Genomic DNA, 21415 nt, shown 5'->3' with positions numbered 1-21415 from the left:
CCTGGAACTCACTCTGTAGACCAGGCTGGCCTCGAACTCAGAAATCCACCTGTCTCTGCCTCCTAAATGCTGGGATTAAAGGCGTGCGCCACCACACCCAGCTGGTTTCCTACTTTTGTACAGAGATGTTCAACCAGACCTTTCTATTTAGCTACAATATTCAGTAACTCTCAAAGGCTGTCATCATTTATTTTTATTTTTTTTTAAAGATTTATTTATTTATTATATGTAAGTACACTGTAGCTATCTTCAGACACACCAGAAGAGGGCGTCAGATCTCATTTTGGATGGTTGTGAGCCACCATGTGGTTGCTGGGATTTGAACTCAAGGACTGGAAGAACAGTCAGTGCTCTTAACCGCTAAGCTATCTCACCAGCCCCAGCTGTCATCATTTATATATCACTTATAAATACAAATTTCAAAAGAGAAGATCGCCCAGTGCTTCTCACCTCCTCCTAGAAGGAATTACTCTTGCACCTCCACCTCTGCGAGTGCCACTGTGTATGCCACAGCTCTGTCCCTGTACCACAGCAACTCAAAAACAAAACAAAACAAAAAGCCACCCTTAAGTTCCTGGGTGGGGTGTTAATTTGATGTTCTAAACCAAAATTCTCACCAAGATTAGCTTCTAACAAAACTGAATTCTAAATACACACACATGTGCAATATATATATATGTTCATGTGGTGTACAAGAATGTACATGTGGGTATGTGTACACATGTGCATGCGTGTAAAAGCCAGAGACCAGCACTGGATGTTTTCTTCCATTGTTCCCCAGCCTACTTTATATTTATTATTTTAGTTATGTGTGTGTGTTTATGTATAGGGGCATGGGGCTGTATGTTCAGGTGCCCATGGGGCCAGAATGGGCATCGTATTTGGTGCTGGAGTTCCAGGTTCTGACTGACCAGCATGGGGCACCTGGGAACTGACTCCAGTTCCCTGCAAGAACAGCAAGTGTCCTTAAATGCTAAGCCATCTCTCCTGCCCCATACCTTATTCTTTGCAACAATATCTCTAATCAAATGTGGAGCTCAACAGTTCTGCTAAACTAGCTAGCTAATGAGCTCCCGGGATCTACCTGTGAGCCCCACCTCAGCACAGGATGACAAGTGTGTTCAACTGCCGCTGGCTTTTACCTGGGTACTGGGGATCAGAACATGGGCTCTCTCACCATGCAGGCACTTTACTGAGTGAGCCATCTCCCCCTCCCTGCTTTTTGAGGTCTAGGCAGACCTAGAACTTATGGCAATCCTCCTGTTTCAGCCTTTCAAGTGCTTTTACAAAAAAAAAAAAAAAAGTATGTTTATAGCACATTTTTGAGAAGATATATTTGGATAAAATCTGCTAAACTGGTAATAATACTTGACATATAGCAATAGAGCTTTCAGGTTTGACTCTATTGATGAAAACATTTATTCACTGAATGCACTGACTGAGATACATGTGTGAGGAGACTGTTAGTGAAAGTAAAAAGCTGTGCAACCACACATCCATCCCATATCACTCACCATATCAGAAGATAAATCATGATCAAACTTAACACTGCAATGTTGTGCAGCCATGAAAACAGGAGCCCTCTACATGCACTAGTGTGACAAGATGCCTTGACTCGATAAATGAGAAGAACGCGGTGGGATCATGGGAACCTGTTTTTCCTGGCAGTACTCAGACCCAGGGCCTCACACAGGGTAGCTGAGCGCTCTCAACTGAGCACATCCCAGGGCTACTCCCAAAGGCTTTTAAAACCTGGTCGTGCATCTAGACACTCAGACACCTATATCTATTTGTTTGTATAAATACACTTAAAGGTGCAGGGAAGCAGCTAAAAGGACTTCCAGAGCTGTTTACAGAGATGCTTTGTAGGAGATACTTTGCATAAATCCAAATTATTTCATACATTTCACACAGAATTTGCTATGTGTATGTAGACTAGCTAGCTTTGAACTTTCGCAATCCCCTATGACTACTGGTGCTGGAATTGTATGCATTGCCACCATGTATGGCCTTATTTTTGATTTTATATTTTGCAATAATACTTACTTTTACTTCTATTTTTTTAAAAGAAAGAAGTAAAACTTTATTGTTAAAAACTGCTGTGGGACTAGAGCAGGCTCGATGGTTATGAGCGCTGGCTGCTCTTGCAGAGGCCTGGGTTTGGTTTCCAGGACTCAGAGAGTGGCTCATAACCATCTCTAACTCCAGTTATAGGGAATCCAATGCCCTTCTCTGTCCTCTGAGGGTACTAGGCATGTGCATAGTGTATATACATACATGCAGAAGAAATTCATACACACACACACACACACACACACACAGACACACAGACACACAGACACAAACACACACACACACATACACACATATATGTGTAAAACAAAATAAACCAAACCCAAAACACATGCACACAACAAAGCTGCCTGGAGTAGTGGCTCCTACCTGTAATCCCAGTATTTGGGGGCGGGGCTGAAGCAGGGAGATTGCAGTGAATTTAAGGCCAGCTTGAACTATCTAGTGAGATCCCATCTAAACACAAACAGGGCTGTTGAGATAGCCCAGTAGGTAAATAAAGCCTGATAACCTGATTTTGATCCCTGGACCCAGATGTTGGAAAGAGAGAAATCACTCCTAGAAAACAGTGGCTCTCAGCTTTCCTAACCCTGTGTCCATGAAAAACAGCTCTTCATGTTGTGGTGACCCTCAGCCATATAATTATTTTTGTTGCTTCTTCATAACTGTAATTTCGATACCGTTATGAATCGCAATGTTAATATTTGATATGCAGGATACCTGATAGGTGACCCCTATAAAGGGTTGTTCGACCTTGCAAAGGGATCTTACCTCACAAGTTAAGAACCACTATCCTAAAACCTCAAAGACCATACTTCCTCCCACTCAGAGAGGAATGAAGGTCATCAGGCCCAGACATCAGTCTGCCATATTAAGCTCACGGCTATCTAATTACAAATTTAACAGAAAGTTCAAACATGTATATTCCTGTTTTGTCTGCCCCAGTTTTTACTCTTCCAAAACAATTAACAGCTAAGCATGGTGATGGGTGCAATCTAAACATGAGGTGGCTGAGACAAGAGGAGCATGTTTGAAGTCAGCCTGATCTCCTACAGGAAGTTCCAGGCCAGCCTGGGTGAGACCTACCTTAAGAAAAAGATCCCAGCACTAAGAAGTGGAGGGACTGTTCCAGACCAGCTGGGCATGGTGCCGAAAGTAGATGGATTTCTTTAAATTTGAGGCTAGCCTGATCTCTCTAACAAATTTTAGGATAGCCAGAGCTACAAAATAGAGAAAACTTGTTCAAAAAAGAAAAAAAAAAAAAAGGTAGAAGTTCAAGGTCATCCTTCGCTACTTAGTAAATTCAAGGCTAGCGTGGGCTTCCTGAGATGTAGTATAGGAAGAAAGACACAAACATAAGACTTCTAGAAAAACCTAATTTCTTTCTTTTCTGTTCTTTCTTTGTATGTGTGGTGTGTTAGGACATGCACTTGCAGAGGCTGGAGGAGGATACTGGATGTCCTGTTCTGTCACTCTGACATATGCCCTTGACACAGAACCAGGAGCTTGATGTTCTCTGCTCAGTGTTGGGCCAGCCAGCCCCAGTCTCCTCCCACAACTCAGGTTACTGGTGAATATGGCTGCTTTCCTTTGAAATGGGTGCTGGGGTTGTTTGGCTTTGTGTGCTAAGATGGTCGGTCCTGTGCAGCCCAGGACGCCCTTGAATTCAAAAGGAAATGGCAGTCGTGGCTTTAAGACTTCTTAGACTGGGGCTGGAGAGACGGCTCAGTGGTTATGAATGTGTCCTACTCTTGCAGAGGACCTGAGTTCAGTTTCCAGTACCCATGTCGGGCAGCTTACAACCTCCTGTAATTCCAGCTCCAGGGGATCCGATGCCCTCTTCTGAACTGCACATATAGACATCTTGTAATCTCGGCACTTCAAAGGTGGAAGCGGGGGAGGGGGGTAGGGAGGGAGATCAGGAGTTTAAAGTCCTGCTCAGATGCTTAATGACAGTCAGCAAAGGCCTGTCAGGAAGAAGGGGGAGAACTACAGGCTGGAAGTAGCTTAATGCTAGAAACTTGCTATGGGTAAGGCCTTACGTTCAACCCCCAGCACTGGGGGTGGGCAGCTTGGTATCAGGCCTGTAATCCTAGATATCTGAAAGAATGAGTCAGGAAGAAGCCCAGATCAAGGCCTGCCTGGGTGCTAGAACAGGTCTGTGCCAGCCTGGACAATCTAGTGAGGCTTTGTCTTGAAATTAAAATAAAGGGTGAGGGTGGGTAGAAGATAATGGCCTGAGGGCAGCTCACCCACGCACTAGGCCATGGTCAACCCCCATTATTGGAAAGGGAGAGAAGGGCGGGGATTTTTTAAATGCCATAATTTTTTTTAAAGATTTATTTTATTGTTTGTTTGTTTGTTTGGTTGGGTTTTTTGCTTTTTTGTTTTTTGAGATGGGGTTTCTCTGTATAGCCCTGGCTGTCCTGGAACTCACTCGGTAGACCAGGCTGGCCTCGAACTCAAAAATCTGCCTGCCTCTACCTCCCAAGTGCTGGGATTAAAGGCTTGTGCCACCACCTCCCGGCCTAAAGATTTATTTTATTTATTTTATGTGTAGGAGTACACTGTAGCTGTAAAGATGGCCGTGAGTCATCATGTATGTGGCTGCTGGGAATTGAACTCAGGACCTCTGCCAGCCTGGCTCACTCCGGTCCTGCTCTCTCCAGCGTAATTCATTGTAGCTGTCTTCAGATGCACCAGAAGAGGGGGTCAGGTGGTTGTGGGCCACCATGTGGTTGCTGGGATCCGGACAAGAGCAGTCAGTGCTCTTACCTGCTGAGCCATCTCGCCAGCCCTAAATGCCAAAATTTTATTAACAGAGGAAAGTGTTCGTCCTTTGGTCTTTCCCAAAGAAAAAGCCTAAGCCTTATTGGTAAATGCATGGACAACACCATGAACATGCTCTTAGACCACATCACACACACGCATAGTGAACACAACTGACATTGGGGACAGCGACAAATTAGCTTCTCAGGTTTCGACCTAAGACCTCATTTCAAAAAAAAAGTCTCTAAAAAGGTTTAATTTTACCCCAGTAGACAGCTTCTTAGAAAGCACGAGAGGGCCTGGGTGTGTAGCTTAACATAGAGCTCCTGCCTGGGTCTTGAGTTCAATCCAAATGGTGCTTGTGTGTATGCGTGCATCTGTCTGTCTGTCTGTCTGTCGGTCGGTCGGTCTGTGTGATGGGGGGTGTCAGCTTAATCAGAGCAGAGAATGAATGGCAAAAGGCTTAATCCATTTAAATTCAGCACCACATCCACCCTCAGAAAGTGTGGACAGCAGCCACAAGAGGGCAGTAGAGGCAAACGTGGCACTTGCTATTACTGTATAAAAACCAGAGAGTAGTTGTAGCCAATCTACTCCCACCCCAAACTAGCCTCCTACAGCAGCAATGGCATTGCTGCTCATAGATGACTTCTTCGACTAAGTATTCTATACCACGCCTAACTTAAATTCTCAATAGTCATTTTCTGAATACTCTTTGTGAAAGCCAGGCTTGGTGGCTCACATTTGTAATCCACAGAAGCAAAGGGGGTTGGGGGAGATCATGAGTTTGAAGCCAGCTTGAGCTATGCAGAAAGATTTTATCTCAAAAAATAAAATTTTGGAAAAAGATGAGAAAGCAAGTTCTTGGAAACACCAACACTTATCTAACATGCTGGTAAGAAAATACCTGCCACACTATGTTATCATTTCATTAGTAGGAAAAGACCCAAACAAAGTGCTGGTATGTGATAGACAAGGTTATGGTAGGGAAAATATCTTCAGGCAGATGAGCTTGACCAGCAGTGCTGGTCATGAAAACCTGGAGAACTGACTTTGATCCTTGGATCTCACACAGAAGTGAGGACTTAGTTATTGGTGAGGCAGAGTCTAACCATTTACACCAGACTGGCCTTGAAATCAGAGCTCTATCTGCCTTTGACTCCCACATGCTCACACATGGCTACCCCGAGGCTTTTCAGGAGAGCACAGCCGTGGGGGCAGGAGTTGGGAAGGTCAGCAGGCAAGTCAAAAGCTTGTCCATATTTGGCTACCCAACAGACAAAATGTTAGGGTGGTCACACTCCCTGAGATGAACAAGATGGCTGATGCTGGAAGAGATGCTATAGCCAGGCCTTGAAGGAGGAGGCATGTTTGCGTATATGTGTGTTTGTGTATCTGCCTATGTTTGTGTGCCTGCCTGATGTGCGTGCGTGTGTGAGTGTGTGTGACACACACACCAGGGGATAACCGTAGGGTTGCTCTTTAGAAGCCATTTGTCTTAGTTAGAGTTCCTATTGCTGTGAAGAGACACCATGCCCACAGACACCCCACCCCACTCCATTCCACCCTTTTTCTTTGGGGCTTTTTGGCTTTTTGGCTTTTTTCAAGACAGGGTTTCTCTGTGTAAAAGCCCTGGCTGTCCTGAAACTTGCTTTTATAGACCAGGATGGCCTTAAACTCACAAGAGACCTGCCTGCCTCTGCCTCCTGAGTGCTGGGATTAAAAGTGTGCACCACCATACCTGAAACCCACAGCAACTCCTAATGAGGAAAACACTTAATTAGGGCTGGCTTACAGTTTCAGAAGTTTAGGCAGAAGTAGCTCTTAAGAGCTAGAGGCAGGCAAATCTCTGTGAGTTCAAGGTCAGCCTGGTCTATATTGTGAATTTCAGGATAGCCAAAACTACATAGTAAGATCTTGCATTAAAAGAAAAGAAAGAAGCCAGGCAGTGGTGACTCCCAAGTGCTCTGGCTCCCAGCACTGGTGAGGCAGAGGTAGGCGAATCTCTGAGTTCAAGTCCAGCCTGGTCTATAGAGTGAGTTCCAGGACAGCCAGGGCTACAGAGAGAAACCCTGTCTCAAAAAACCAAATAAATAAATAAATAAATAAATAAATGAAAGAAAAAACAAACTTTAAAAATTATCTTTAGGGATATCCTTAAGCCTATAATTTTATGTACACTTAGTAAAAAATATTTGCTGAATTAAGAAACAATTCTTGGGGTAGAAAGGTGGTTCAGTGGTTAGATTTCCTTGCAGAGGCCCCACACTAGGCAGCTCACAACCACCAGTAATTTCAGATCTAGGGGTTCTGATACCTCTGGCCTCCGCAGGCACCTACACTCACATATACATACACACACTTAGACAACCACACATAATGACTGAAACAATTCCCTTAGGCACGGTGGCACAAACCTATAATCACCACACTTGGGAGGCTGGGGACAGTGGATTTTGAGCTCAGGATCAACAGAGGCAACACAGAGAGATGCTGCTATCTCAAAGAAGCAGCCCAGCAGAGCATGAGTCTTTAATCTAAGCACTGAGGAGACAGATCTCTGTGTGTTCAAGGCCAGTCCTGTTTACACAATGAGTTCCCAGACAGCCAGGGATACACAATGAGACCTTGTCTCAAAGTAAATAAGTAAGTCAATTCTCTTAGGAACGTACACGGATCAGTATAGCCCACTTAGTAGCATGATACATCTTTAAAGCTGTTCCATTTCCTACCCCGTTCTCCCTGTTCTGATATTTTCTTTTGTTTATATATTAATTACATTTATTTATGGCATTGGTTCTCTCCTCACACTGTGTGGGCTCCTGAGGTCAGACTGAACTACAAACACCTTGACCTTGGAGGCTTCTCGCTGGAGGCCATGCTGGCCTCGAACTCACTATGCAGTTCAAACTAGTCTCAAAGTCCTCCTCTTCCACCTCCTCCTTGTTCTCCTTGTCCTCCATCCCCCCATCTGCTTCCCAGGGGTACACTGTGGGGAGCCGCAGCTGCCACCCTATATATTTTGAACACCTGGTCTCCGGCCAGAGCAGAGAGCATTGTGATAAACAAGCCTTTATTTGGAAAAGCTGAGTGCCTCCAGTTTATGATGCAAGCTGGCATGATTTCCTGCAGCCTATTATGTTTTGCCACGTAGCCGATGCTGACTGGGACCAGGGAAAGTATTAAACCCAGAAGGGCTAGGGGCTGGAGGAATAGAAGTAAGATGTAGGGAATAGAAGTAAGATGTTGGGAATAGAATAGAAGTTAAGATGTAGGGGATAGGAGTAAGTAGGAAATAGGAGTAAGTAAGAAGAAAGAAGATGTAAATAGTAAGATGTAAGTAGCAAGATGTAAAGATGTAAGTAGTAAGATAGAAGAAGTAAGATAGAAATAAGTAAGATGTAAGAAGTAAGATGTAACTAGTAAGATGTAAGAAGAAGATATAGAAGAATATAAGAGAAGCTAGCTAAGAAAGAAGAAAAGATGAACGAATGATTCTGTAGTACAGGTTCCTAAATAAACTGCTTGGAGAAGGGTTCGTGGTCGCCTCCTTATTTCCGCTGGTCGGAAGGGCGGCGACAGTACACCTCGGGTACACAGGAGTATACCATCATTCCAACCTCAAGTGTTCCCTTTTCAAGGAAAAAAGTGAGTGGGGGTGCACAGAGAGAAGTGCACACTAGTTCCTTTCTAAATAAGGTTTAAATAAATCTTCAGGGCCTGTGTAAACGCGCACACTTTTAACTTGTGAACTTTGTCATCCTCCCTCATGGGTAAGATCAAACATAGCTTGAATGTGTCAAAAAAAGTCACAAATTTATGAGAAAGGTACTCATGACCAATACTTTGTATCCTTAAATCTTTTTTAAAAATTTAAAAATTTATTTATTTTATGTATGTGAGTACATTGTTGGTCTCTCCGGACAGACCAGAAAAGGGCATCAGATCCCATTACAGATAGTTGTGAGCCACCATGGGGATACTGGGAATTGACCTCTGGAAGAGCAGTTGGTGATCTTAACTGCTGGACCATCTCTCTAGCCCCCTTAAATCTTAAAAAATAAAATAAAATAATAAAATAAATTTTCATTTTATATGTATAGCTGTTTTGCCTACATTACACCTAAGCACCAAGTGCATGCAGCGCCCACAGAGGACAGAAGAGGATATGAGATCCCCTGGACCCAGAGTTACAGACAGCTGCAAGCAGCCATGTGGGTGCTGGGAATCCAACCTACCGCCTCAGAAAAGCCGCCAGTGCTCTTAACCACTGAACCATCTCTCCAGCCCCTCTTTCTTTTAAAAACTTAACAGGTTTCATTATTCAGTCTATCAGCCTTAACTGGCCACCTACTATATACCAGGTGCTGCCCGGAGGATCAACTCACAGGTCAAGGCCTAAGTTAGCAGATAGCAGCTGTGGGGCGCCTGCCAGTCAAGCACAGGGAAGCCAGAAGTGAATACAAAAGCATTTACCCTTAAAAGTTATGCTCCAGGAAGCTGGACTCTGCAGCTTGCCAGCAGCAGCTCTCAAAAGCTGCAGGGAGGACATCGTTTGCACAGCTCAGTGGTGACATGTGTCTAAAATACAAAGGCCTGGGCTGGAACCCAGGCTCCACTTCAAAGGGCAAAGCCAATCCTAGAGGCAGGTAAGAAAATGTCGTCTGGGGAACATAAGGGTTTCATTCATTCCAGCAAACAGCTAGGATCCAAGTTTCTGTTTCTTTCCTGGTCTTCACCTAAGATGGTGGCTCTGCTGTCTTCTCTGCAGATGCTCTGCAGGTAGCTGATGGATGCTTCTCCCACAGCACAGGGTTAAGAAGGGTAGTTAGTGGTGTGTGTGTGTGTGTGTGTGTGTGTGTGTGTGTGTGTGTGTGTGTGTGTGTGTGTGTGTGTGTGTGTGTGTGTGTGTGTGTGTATGTGTGTGTGTCTGTGTATGTGTCTGTGTGTGTGTTTGAGTGTCTCTATGTGTATCTGTATGTGTGTCTCTGTGTGTGAGTGTTTGTGTGTATCTGTGTGTATGTCTGTGTGTCTGTTTGTGTGTGTGTGTTTGAGTGTCCCTGTTTGTATCTGTATGTGTGTCTCTGTGTGTGTTTGTGTGTACCTGTGTGTATGTCTGTGTGTTTGTGTGTGAGTGTCTCTGTGTGTATCTGTATGTATGTCTCTGTGTGTGAGTGTTTGTGTGTCTGTGAGTGTCTGTGTGTGTATATTTGTGTGTATTTGTGTGTGTTTGTGTGGGTATGTCTGTGCATGTGTCTCAAGTGAGCCAGGAAGCACGGTTGGCCCTGAGATATACTGATACTGGAGTGCAGTTGGCAGGAAGGAGCTGGGAAGAGGGAATGGCTAGTGCACTAGGCTTAGCCCTTTCCAGTCCTTACAGACCTCGTGTTTGGGAGTCTTTAAAGGCCTGCCTTTGAAGTCAGCCTGACCCAGCGTTGAATCTTGGCTTTCTAGCACTCCTTAGACCAAATCTGAACCCCAGCCTCTCCAAGACTGTTTCCTGAGGGGTCACACAGAGGTCAGAACAGTATTTACTTCTTTGGGGGTGGCTCTAAGAATCAAAAGGCACATCATGCTGGAGGTGCACAGGGCTAGGGCACTTGCCCAGCACACTGGAAGCCCTGTAGTTACAGCAACACACACACACACACAGACACACACACACAGAGACACAGCACAGACATGGCACAGACACACATAGACACACACACAAGCACAGCACATGTGCACACACACACACACAAACGTGTATAGATGCCTGTGGCACAGCATCTACTGAGTAGGTGGACAATAGCTCATTTTCCCTTATTGCCTCTTGTGGGTTAGGCTCGGTATCAGTTGGACTATCTTCCTTGCACTGTAGGAAGACACAGCTGAAAGAACGAGTCCTGAACGTCTGCTCGCTCAGGAGCCTGTGAGGACAGCTGTTATGTCTCCATCAGCCACACGCCCAGTTTTTACGTGGGCACCGTGTACCTAAGAGCCCAGGTCCCCACACTTATTCAGCAAGTGCTTTACCCACTGAGCCACCTCTCCAGCCCCAAATCTAGAATTTTACAATTATGTAACTTCCAGTCTGAAGTACCAACTGTTAAAAGTTTATAGTTGTTTTACTATGAGAACAGAGTTTTATAGAATTACAAAGAGATACCATGTGAATTATAAACAGGATAAGGCATATTTACCTATTCTTAAATATTACATTATCTCGATACCTTTGAAGACTGGGATGTTGACAGCCGCAGGAGGGGAAAAAAACTCACAAGGGATGTTAAAGCACTGTTAAAGTTTATAGCCGCTTGCCAGCAGGGGCCTTTAATCATCAAAGAGTTATTGTGCTTAACTCTCAAGTCTGCTGTCTACATTCCAGTTCCCAGCACTGTTCTCAGACAAAAGTTCTAGTCTGAGGAAAGCGCCAAGATTTCCTCCACCCATATTGCCATGCCTGAACAACTGCAGAGAGAACTCTGTTCTGTGTCAGAATGCTCTGTGGGTATCTGCAGGACAAAGGTTGGTTCTGTGGGCCCTGGGAAGGTAGGCCACAGACCTACCTTATCAAGCACAACAGACCACAGAAGAACATGCCCTAAGGAACCTGTGACCTGGCCTTTGAGACAGTTCAAGGAGACCATTCATTGCTTAATATGGCTCTCTGCTGCTGCTTATCTCTGCTTCCCTTCAGTCCTGTAGCCAGGCCAGTAAGTATCGAACCGGCAAGAAGCTCAAGTCCATTGCCAAGTCTGAAGTTGGCAGTGATGGATGGATCCCATTCAACAGCCCGTGGATTGGAGTCGATCAAGGATGGAGAACATCCAAAGTGGGAATCAGGCAACTCAGGCATTAAGAGGTGGCTCGGCCTACAACAGGAGTCCAGGCTTATAGAATGGGTGGTCCCAGGGGTGTGTGTTCAGCTGCCAGGCACCTGGACAGCCTTGTACCAAGGCTGTGTTGGTTGTTTTGAACAAATAACATGGCCACTAGATTACAGAGTCCTGAGAATGAGGCAAAAGAGCTTAGTGAGGGCTGCTGAAGAGGGAGCTCAATCTCAGAAAGACTCACACACTTGGGTGGAAACGTGCCCCAGGAAGACCTCTTGGCAGCAGGGAGTCTTCACCTTATCTACCAGGACAGGCATGGGGAGGAGTCTCACGACTTCGCCTGTGTGAGGCAGTGGTTGTTTATGTCAACAGTACTTCCTGATAAGTGCCTGCCTGGTGACCTCGAGACAGACACACAGCTATTAAGACAGACAAGAGCCCAGTCTCTTCTGCCTTTCTGTACCAGACTGAAATGAAAGACACTTTCAAGGTTCTCCTAGCTTACTCCTGGGATCCTTATAACTCTTTAAGTTCTTAGAACATGATGGAAAAACTCATTTCTCTTAGCCTCCTCCAGAGCATGGAGAGTGGTATAGGGTTAGACACATCCAGTGAGGGTGGGAAGTATCCATCAGCTTGGTTCCTAAACGTGGGCACAGACACCTGCACCAGAGCAGGCTTCATCCCATGGGTAGGTGGGGTGGTGGTCATGTGCCTGGGGAAGAGCCATCAAGGGATGAAGAAGTAAAAAGGGCCAGCGTCTTGGCTCTGTGGGTCCCTGTGTCAGGTGGGTTTGGAGAGGCCACAGCTTGGAATCACTGTGCCCAGTGGTCCATCTTCCACTGTGGGCAGGCTCAGGATGCCTGGAGCTCTGGAAAAATTTAAGATTTTATTCATGTACATGGCATAGATGATGAGTTCTTCCTACACCATGAATGAAAACCCTAATGCATCACAGGCAGTCTACCAGCTTGGGATTTAGCAGCAGGCTCAGTATATACAAGCTGTGGTCCAGGATCCAGGACCTTACTTAGGTGCGGACCATCGTAGCCCCCATCATCCACCAGTTTTGTAAACTGTGATGTGAACAGAGAAAGGGTGGAAAGAAGCTGGGACTACAATGCCAGTGGAAACGCCACTTCCAGCCTCTGAAATACACGACACTTCAGTCCTCCAGTAGAGCTGACAGTGAGTTTTCCTGAAACTAATTCATGTTAATGGAAGGTGCAGATTTCCTGGGACTACACGCAAACCCGCCCAAACAGTGGTTTTACACACAGATGGTTCTGGTGCTAAGTCTCAGAGACCTTTATATAAAGAGGCTTTGCTTAAAACTTAAAATGTTATCAGCTTTACTTTTCCAATGGCTGTTCAAAGATGCACAGTGCCAACCATCTAGGTTTGAAAGCAGAAAGCTTCACCATCAACCAAGGTCATGACCGCTCGACAGGCTGTGAAATCTGAAGTTGGGGAGAGGTGCTAAATCCCCATTCTAAGACAGTCCTGTAAGGTTCCAGGCTAGCCTGTGCTATGACTGAGACCTTGTCTCAAATGAACAAGTAAACAAAAGGGAAGAGAAACCCTGAAGCCAGTCTTCTGGCTTCCCAGGGGTTAGAAAAGTGACCCTGCCTCACATAAGCCACCTGTGCTCTGCATATCATATGTCTGGGCTTTGGTGGATGCCTGCCGGCTAACTTGCTGCAGTTGTACATCACTATCTGGAGGCTGCCCCACTCCATTACTCTACACTCCACTCTTTACCAGCTCATGCCTGGATTTCATGGAGATGGTGACAAAGGGTTAATTTGACTGAATCCAAATATATCTTTCTTGTTTTTCTGGTGTTGGGATTGAACTTGGGGCCTTGAGCATGCCAGGCAAGCTGTATAATTGAGCCCTCAGCCCATCACTGGATTCTCATAGTCATGACTCCTATCTAACTTAACAGCGGGGAGGCCATTATCAGGCCTCCACGAGGAGGCCCCCAGCATACTCTGTTGGCTCTTCACAGCTGACTGTATCTGGAGCCAAGCACAAGCCACACGAACACTGCCAAGGGCTCCTGAGTGCATACTGAAGTTACAGAACGCTGCAGAGCTGCCCTAAATGACCCACCAGCTGGAAGGCTCCTCAGAAGATGAGTTTCCTAACGATAAAGAACAGGAGATGCAACTAACATCCAGTTGCCTTAGGAACAGCAGTTGTGGGGATACCCCTGGAGATCAAAGTAAAGGTAGGCCTGGATCTGAGCACCCAGCTGGTCCAAAATCCTCAGAACAAGATCAAACTGTCGGCAGCAGTCTGCTCGTGGGCTACAGGGAGAAAATCCACAGCTCTGACTACTCACAAGCATGCAATGACAGGAGGGAAAACAGACTCAACATGGAAATAAAAAAAAAAAAAATCACACCAACAACAATGAAAATAGGCTCTTGCATGGACAGTACAGGTGGCTAGGCGTGGGAGCGTGTTCCTGTACGGCCAGCACTGGGAAAGCAGAGTGAGGGGGATCAGGAGTTCAAACCTAGCCTCACCCCCATAGCAAGTTCAACCCTAGCCTAAACGAGTCTCCATGGAGCCAGGGGTGGTGGCACAACACCTTTAATCCCAGTACTCTGATGGACGAGGCAGGTAGATGGGTCTCTGTGAGTTCAAGGTTAGTCTAGGCCAAGCCTGGTCTACGTAGCAAGGTCTAGGCCAGCAAGCGGCACATTTAAATTTAAATTCAGGTTTGTGGATTACAGATTGGATAATTAATGGGAAAGAGACAGGCTTTCCAGCCTGCCAATTATCATTAGCCTTAAATTATCAACTTCTGCAATCCAGTCAGGAAATTTTACAGAAAGGTTCTTATTTAAATCCAGAGCACAGGAACCGGGAAGGTGGCTCAAACCTGATGAGCTGAATTGAATCCCTGGAACCCACACAGTGGAAGGTAAGAGCTACTGATTCCTACAAGCTGTCCTTACCTACACACACACACACACACCACACCATGTACACACTCATGCCCTGCATCAGTCTAGAGCATCCTTCCCAAGAGAAGGACTAACACCTCTATCCTCCTCATTCCCCAGCATGCAGTAGGGCACACACCACTGTTTTCTGCAGACTCAAAGGAACAAAGTACAGTTCTACTCTCTTTTTCAAACCGAGTGTCCTCCTGAGCTGAGTGCATCCGGACAGACATCAGAAACGGATTAACAAAAACCTGTCTCCCTTCCTGCTGCCCTTTGTCTTGAAACACTGTATTTGGATCACCCCAAACTCTGAGTTCCATGAGGGAAGGACCTGGGCGTTCACCTCCACATCCCCAGTTCCCGAGCACCACCCCGTTACTCCGGGAAGCTTTGAAATCCTTCCCCACAGCTTCGCTGGGTAAAGTGCTTTCCTATGTAAGGTCATTTACATAGAAAGAACAGCCACGGGCCTGTGTCTCTGCTACTTGTTCTCTTGAAGTTGGTTGATTCAAACCGTGCTTGTTACCTGGATCAGCAGTCGAAGAAGGGAAAGGATGGGAGTCCAGAGAACTCAGAGAGTTGCTGTTGCTTCCCTGGCTGGCTCTCTGGGATGCTTCATAACTGCTGGCGTCACTCACTGTAGGTAGATCCAAGGTACAGCTCTCTCCTGACAGGCTACTGGGTGTGGCTTCCTGGGATTCCATAGGCCTGGGAGGGGAGGTAAAAGAGCTCTCTATGTCACAGGGTCTGTACAGTAGGAGTTACCCAAAGCACACCCTAAGGAGGCCACAAGAGCAGCTACTCTCTCCCCCTAAGTCATGGTTTTTCTTCTCTTCTCCTTTGATCCAGTGTTTAGGCACCAACTTCCCTTCATTGCAAGACAGACATACTCTCACTTGAGAAAAATCAATCCTAAATTTCAGCTAGGAGCCAGGCATAATGACAAATACCTGTAATCCCAATACTCAACGGGCTGACTGACGGAGGAGGATGCCAAGTTTAAGGCCAGCCTGGGCTACAGAGCAAAACTATCTCAAAACAAACAAACAAACAACAACAACAACAACAACAGTAACATATATTAGAAATATGTCACTAGAAAATGAGGCTGTTGTTAGCAAACCAAGAAGTACAGGCATGGCATTTCTTCTCCCATGAGGTACGGTATAGAACTAGAATCGATGCTAATGGGCATATCTGGGGTTAGGTTTTAGGGGGGTGAGGGGGACTTTGGGAGGGTTTTTTTGTTATTGTTTCTTCCTTTTTTTTCCTTGAGACCAGCCTACCCTGGCACTTGCTATGTAGGCCTGCAAACGGTCCCTGGGCCCCAGCTTCCCAAGTGCTAGGACGATGGGTCTGAACTACACCACCTGAAGGGAAAACATCTAGCTTACAGCAGAGGTGAACAAGTTTGAGATAATGAGAGCTCTTGGTCCAGATTTTATAAAGCGAAATACTATACACGCCTGAAATACCGAGACAAGCTGGGAGCAAGGGAGCATCCCAAGTTATCTGGTTACTCCTCTGGTAGTGAGAGTCAGGTGACATGCATGTCCTCTGTGGCCTGGGACAGGCTCTAGGGACACAGAGGTGAGTATTCACCATAGGTCCTTCACGGAGCTCAGCATCTGGGGAGATCCAAACAGAAACACACTGTGTTGACTCTGAATTTAGACAAGAAAGGCCAGAAAGGGAGGTGGGTACTAGGAAGACATTACCCCCACCCAAGGGCTGCTGGGAAGGTATTGTTATGGTTAAAGGAAAGCATAGTTTAATGGGGGAGGAGGGAGCAACGAGAACACAGTGCACAGATGAAGAGGCAAGGATGAAACATGTCACTTTGTATGCTAATGCAAAAAAACAAAATAAGAAAAAGAATAATAACCAGTTTAAGCCAGGCCTCATGTTACAGGCATATAATCGTAACTATTTAGGAGACTGAAACAGGACAGCCAGCCTGGATCCTTAGAGGAGTCCCTGCCTCAGAATAATAAAACAAAATAAAATAAAATAAAATAAAATAAAATAAAATAAAATAAAATAAAATAAAACCAAGGGCTGAGGAGGAAGAAGAGGAAGAAGAACCATGTTAGACCCATAATCATCACAAGGCACTGAGAGTTTAAAACAAGCATCAAAGATCACTTATGCTAGGTGTGGTTGCTCATGTCTATAATCCTAGCACTCAGGGATCACTTATGCTAGGTGTGGTTGCTCATGTCTATAATCCCAGCACCCAGGAGACAGAGGACTGCTGCCAGTTTGAGTCAGCCTCGCCTACAATCTGAGACTCTTTCTGAAAAACCAGACAGAGAGACAAACTACCAACAACAAAGGATAATTTGAACCCTGACTAACAAGCCATTGGTCTTAGATGGCCTCGGAGCCTCCTACCCTGCTGTCATCTCTGAAAAGGACAGGAAGGGCCTGGCTTCTGTCAGCATCTTGCATACAGAGAGTCTCTAGGTGAGCTCTGAAGTCCTCCAAGGTAGCTTGCTCTATGAAACACTGGAAAAATTCATGTTTAAAACTAGGAATCAGGATTGAAGAGATGGCTCAGCAGGCAAGATCACTGGCCAATATTACCAGAGGATCTGGGTTCAATTCCCAGTTCCCACATGGTGGCTTACAAATGAAACCATTTGTAACTCCAGTTCCAGGAGATCCAACACCTTCTTCTGGACTCTGAGGGCACTGTATGAACATGGTACACAGACACACATGAAGCATACATAAAAAAAAAAAATTCAAATACCCATATACAACAGATAAAAATAAATAAAATTTAAAAACAAAACTAACCAGAAGAACCTTCCTGGGTTTCTTCCTTCCTGTTTCCCTTTCTGGGTCTTGAGTCTGTGGGGTACTGGATTCTCCTGGAGAAGTCCCTTGTAGTACACCCATTCCTGCCCACATCTCTCATGAGTTGCTGAGAGCAGCCAGCTTTATGATAGCCAGTACCGGATGCTAGGGCTGCCACAAGCCACCCTGCACCATCCAGAGGTGTATATGCACGGTTGTGCTTATACACTTGGTAGCTGGATAGGCTGACAGGACTGGAGCCTGCTCAACACTGGCAGCAGGCAATCCCATGAGTGACAGACCCTCATTCCCTGCAGTAGTCTAGGTAAAGGAGAATGACTCTATGAACTAGGCCAAGGTCCTATGAATCAAGAGTAAGGGGGAGATTACGAACACAGATAAGAACTAAAAGGAGATCAGAACTTAATAAGTGAATGAATGGAGAAAGGAGTTAAGGAAGAAGCCAGCTAGAAGAGACAGTTTGGATGCCATCAATGTGTCATCAATGGACTTAGAGAAGATGAGGAATGGATTTGAAAGAAAGCATTATTTCAAGTCAAGGAGCCAGGCAGTGGTGGCGCACGCCTTTAAATCCCAGCACTTGGGAGGCAGAGGCAGGCAGATTTCTGAGTTCGAGGCCAGCCTGGTCTACAGAGTGAGTTCCAGGACAGCTAGGGCTATACAGAGAAACCCTGTCTCGAAAAACCAAAAAAAAAAAAAAAAATCAAGGAATACTATACAGTTGTTAAAATGATAGAACACACAAAAAAAAAGAATAAAAGAACTTGAAAGATCTCAAAGACATATGTTTAATGAACGAAGCAATTTCAGAATAATATGAGCAGTGTAATAAGGCAAGTTCACATTTGTCAACAGTATAATAGATTTGACCCCTACACCAAGTGCTTCCCCTGTACTAACCCTGGGCATGAAGCAGATCATCTTAGCATTACATTTTAAAAGCTGCTCCCAGTGAATGAGCTCAGCTGGAGGGCCTTCAATCTCCCACATCTGAGCAGCCTCAAATCAACACTGACGTCTGGCCAGGTCCTTGTCTGAGGACATCCAGTCACACGCTGCAGACACTTGCTCAGGCAGAGCATCAGCCAAGGCATCAGCTGATCCCTTCTAAAAGGAGCGGAAAGATAAGGTTTCAAAAAAAAAAAAAAAAAAAAAAAAAAACAGAACATCCCGTCTCTCTCTATAGGTGCTCTAACAGCTAAGCGAGCTTGGAGCTTTGGCAGGGACCTCTGCTTGGCACCTCTGGCTTCTGCCTCCGTTATGTAACCCTGCCTGTGGAAGGGAGTGTAGAGGTCATGGATGAGTCGGTGTATCCTGCTTGCCTTCAAAGGAGCCTTGGAAGAACATCAAACTGAGTGTCATTAAGGAAAAGAATCCCTAATGTGATATTCTTGGTTGGCATGTTGAATCACTTAAAAGCCCAAAATTCCAAGCTGGGCACTTGCCAAAAGGAAACAAACAAACAAAAAAAAATCATGCTGAAAAGCAGAATTTTTTGCACCATAAAATGAGCAGCTGCACATGTTCTCCTAAATATACTGTCTGAGAGTCGGTGAATGTGCACAGGAGAAAACAATGAGACAGAGGGAACTGGGGGATGAACCCCTGTCCTCAGGTAGACTAGCCAAGGGCTTTCCTTACCACTAAACTACGCTGCTAGGCCTGCATAATGGCCTCACATAGTTTCTCTTCTGAAAGAAAAAGGAAGAAGGACAAGGGGAAGGGGCAGCCAAACAATATCCACAGTCACATCACAAGAAACACACAGTCCTGTATCGCAGACACACATTCAGAACATCTAGCAGTGTCCAGGAAGTAGATGGCTCCAGAGACTAAAGGTATAGCTTGGTTATACTCAGAGGGCCTGTGCACCTTCCCACTCCCTAGGCCCCTCCCCAAACACATCAAAAATAGAAGGGAATGACTATATGTCAGGACTAAATGGAACTAGCCCCCCCCCAATTCAAATCTGTTTTATTTTAAAATCATGTTATCCATTCTTGTTGGTTTGTTTTGTTTTAGACAGAGTTTCATGTAGCTCAGGCTGACATTGAACTTGCTGTGTATGGGGTGGACACTGAACTTCTGACTCACCTATTTTTACCTCCCACTGAGTTGCGGTGATGGGTGTGTGCCTGGTTTATACAGCACTGGGGAGCAAATCCAGGGCTTTGTTGTTGATAGACTAACACTCTACTAATTCTACTGAGTGACATCCTCAGCACACAGTCATTTTAACCCCTGCCAAGCCATCCATGTATTCCAGCACATTACCGATAGAGTAAAGGGTAAACCAACCACAGACACCTGCAGACTTTCAACAAATAGTTTCTTGATTACTCAACAAGCTGGGAATAGTCTTCTTCAACCCCATAGAGAGTGGTTCTGAAAGCCCATAGTAAGGATGCCCAGCGAGGCCAGCTAAATGCTCTCATCTTGAAATCAGGAGCAAAATGAAAATGTCTCCACCTGCTACGGCCAGTCAGTGTTGTGCTGGAAGTTTTAGACAGCACAGTTAGACAAGAAAAGGAAATGAGAGGTACTCAGATTGGAAAGAGAGCTGTAAATTTATCCCCCTTCCAGGACACAGGGGCAGGGGATGTAGCTTGGTAGCAAATCGCTTGTCTAGCATGTACCAGGCTCTGGGTTCAATCCTCAGGGCAAAAATCAAACAAAAATCAGATAAGATCTTGTATAGAAAACCTCAAGGAAGCCATAAAACAAATTTAAAAATAAACAACTTACTACACAAGTTTGCAAGATACAAGACCAACACATACACAAATCACTTGTATTTTTAGACAAGTGCTACAACCTCAAAAGAAAAAAAAAAGAAGAATCCATTTCCATTTATAGAGGCACAGAAATAAAACAGAGCTGTATTAAATATGCACAAGATGTTAACTATGCACTAAAGAAATGGAAGACATTCCGTGTTCATGCGTCAGAAGCCAGTATCTTAAGATGGTGCTTATTCACAGGAGTGGTGGTGCACACCTTTAGTTCTAGCAGACACAAGCCATCTCTGTATGTTTGGAGCCCACTGAACTCCATAGCTCCTGGCCAGTCAGGGCTACATAGTGAGACCCTGTCTTAAAATAATAAAATTAAATTAAATTAAATTAAATTAAATTAAAAATAAAATATGATGTGATGTTACTAGTGCCCAAACTATCCTACAAAACAAAATAAATAGTGCAAGCCAGATGTGATCGAGATCACAGTGTTTGGGGACACACAAGCAGGACTTTGAGTTTGGGGCCAGCCTGGACTGTATAGCAAGACACTGTCACAAAAGTCAAACAAGCAAACAAAACCTCTATAGGAATAAAGACAGTAATACTAACACAAAGACATACAAGTGAAGAAGAGAAAGGCAAGTCCCAAAGTAAAGTCCCACTGATGGGCAGATGGTACTTCAGAAAACAGGAAGGTCCTTATCAACATAAAAACAAGAAAATCCAATACAATTCCATACAGTTAGGCGTTGTTAGTCATTAATGGAATGCCATTCTCTCAAGTCCCCAAAACAAGCTTTGCAAATCCCTGGCCCAAGAAGCTAATCACATACTTTTTTTAATTCTATTTATATACAGTGCAAATTAGACAACCATAGAGACCGACAGCACTCTGGGACAGATAGCCCAGGACAGGGGTAGGGGCAAGTGGTGGGCGGAGCGAAGCTCTCCGGTTCAGGACTTCGCTCCTCAGAACCGTTTTCTCTGACGTGATGAGAACAGTCCAAGGTTATCTCAAGTGCGCAATTGCGATAATATACAAAAGTTCACACTTTTGATTTTATGGAAACAGCAAGTTACTAATACTACTGTTTAAAATTTAGATAATAGACCCCTGGTAGCCCACGCCTTTAATCAGCACAGACAGGAGAATCTATCTGTAAGTTCGAGGCCTGCCTGATCGTAGTTTATTCCAGGACAGCCATGGCTATGTAGAGAGACCCTATCTTAAAAA

At 45.0% G+C, this 21415-nt stretch overlaps 1 protein-coding gene across 2 annotated transcripts in view; it reads right to left on the bottom strand.

Moving 5' to 3' along the window:
• Positions 1–21415, bottom strand: part of Shld1 (shieldin complex subunit 1) — a 72775-nt gene that overhangs the window by 50928 nt on the left and 432 nt on the right. The window contains exons 2-3 of one of the 2 annotated variants that reach the window (XM_031371996.1): positions 18344–18550; positions 15147–15328 (exon numbers count right to left, since the gene is read on the bottom strand). In XM_031371996.1, coding sequence (XP_031227856.1) covers positions 15147–15324 — 178 coding nt within the window. In that variant the 5' untranslated portion in view covers positions 15325–15328; positions 18344–18550. The remainder of the gene's footprint in view (positions 1–15146; positions 15329–18343; positions 18551–21415) is intronic. The other variant, XM_031371995.1, reaches the window with a different exon arrangement.

This window comes from Mastomys coucha, unplaced genomic scaffold (assembly GCF_008632895.1).
Source record: "Mastomys coucha isolate ucsf_1 unplaced genomic scaffold, UCSF_Mcou_1 pScaffold15, whole genome shotgun sequence".
NCBI lineage: Eukaryota > Metazoa > Chordata > Mammalia > Rodentia > Muridae > Mastomys > Mastomys coucha.
Note: the sequence above shows the minus strand (reverse complement) of the source record. Positions and strands in the feature narration are given on the sequence as shown.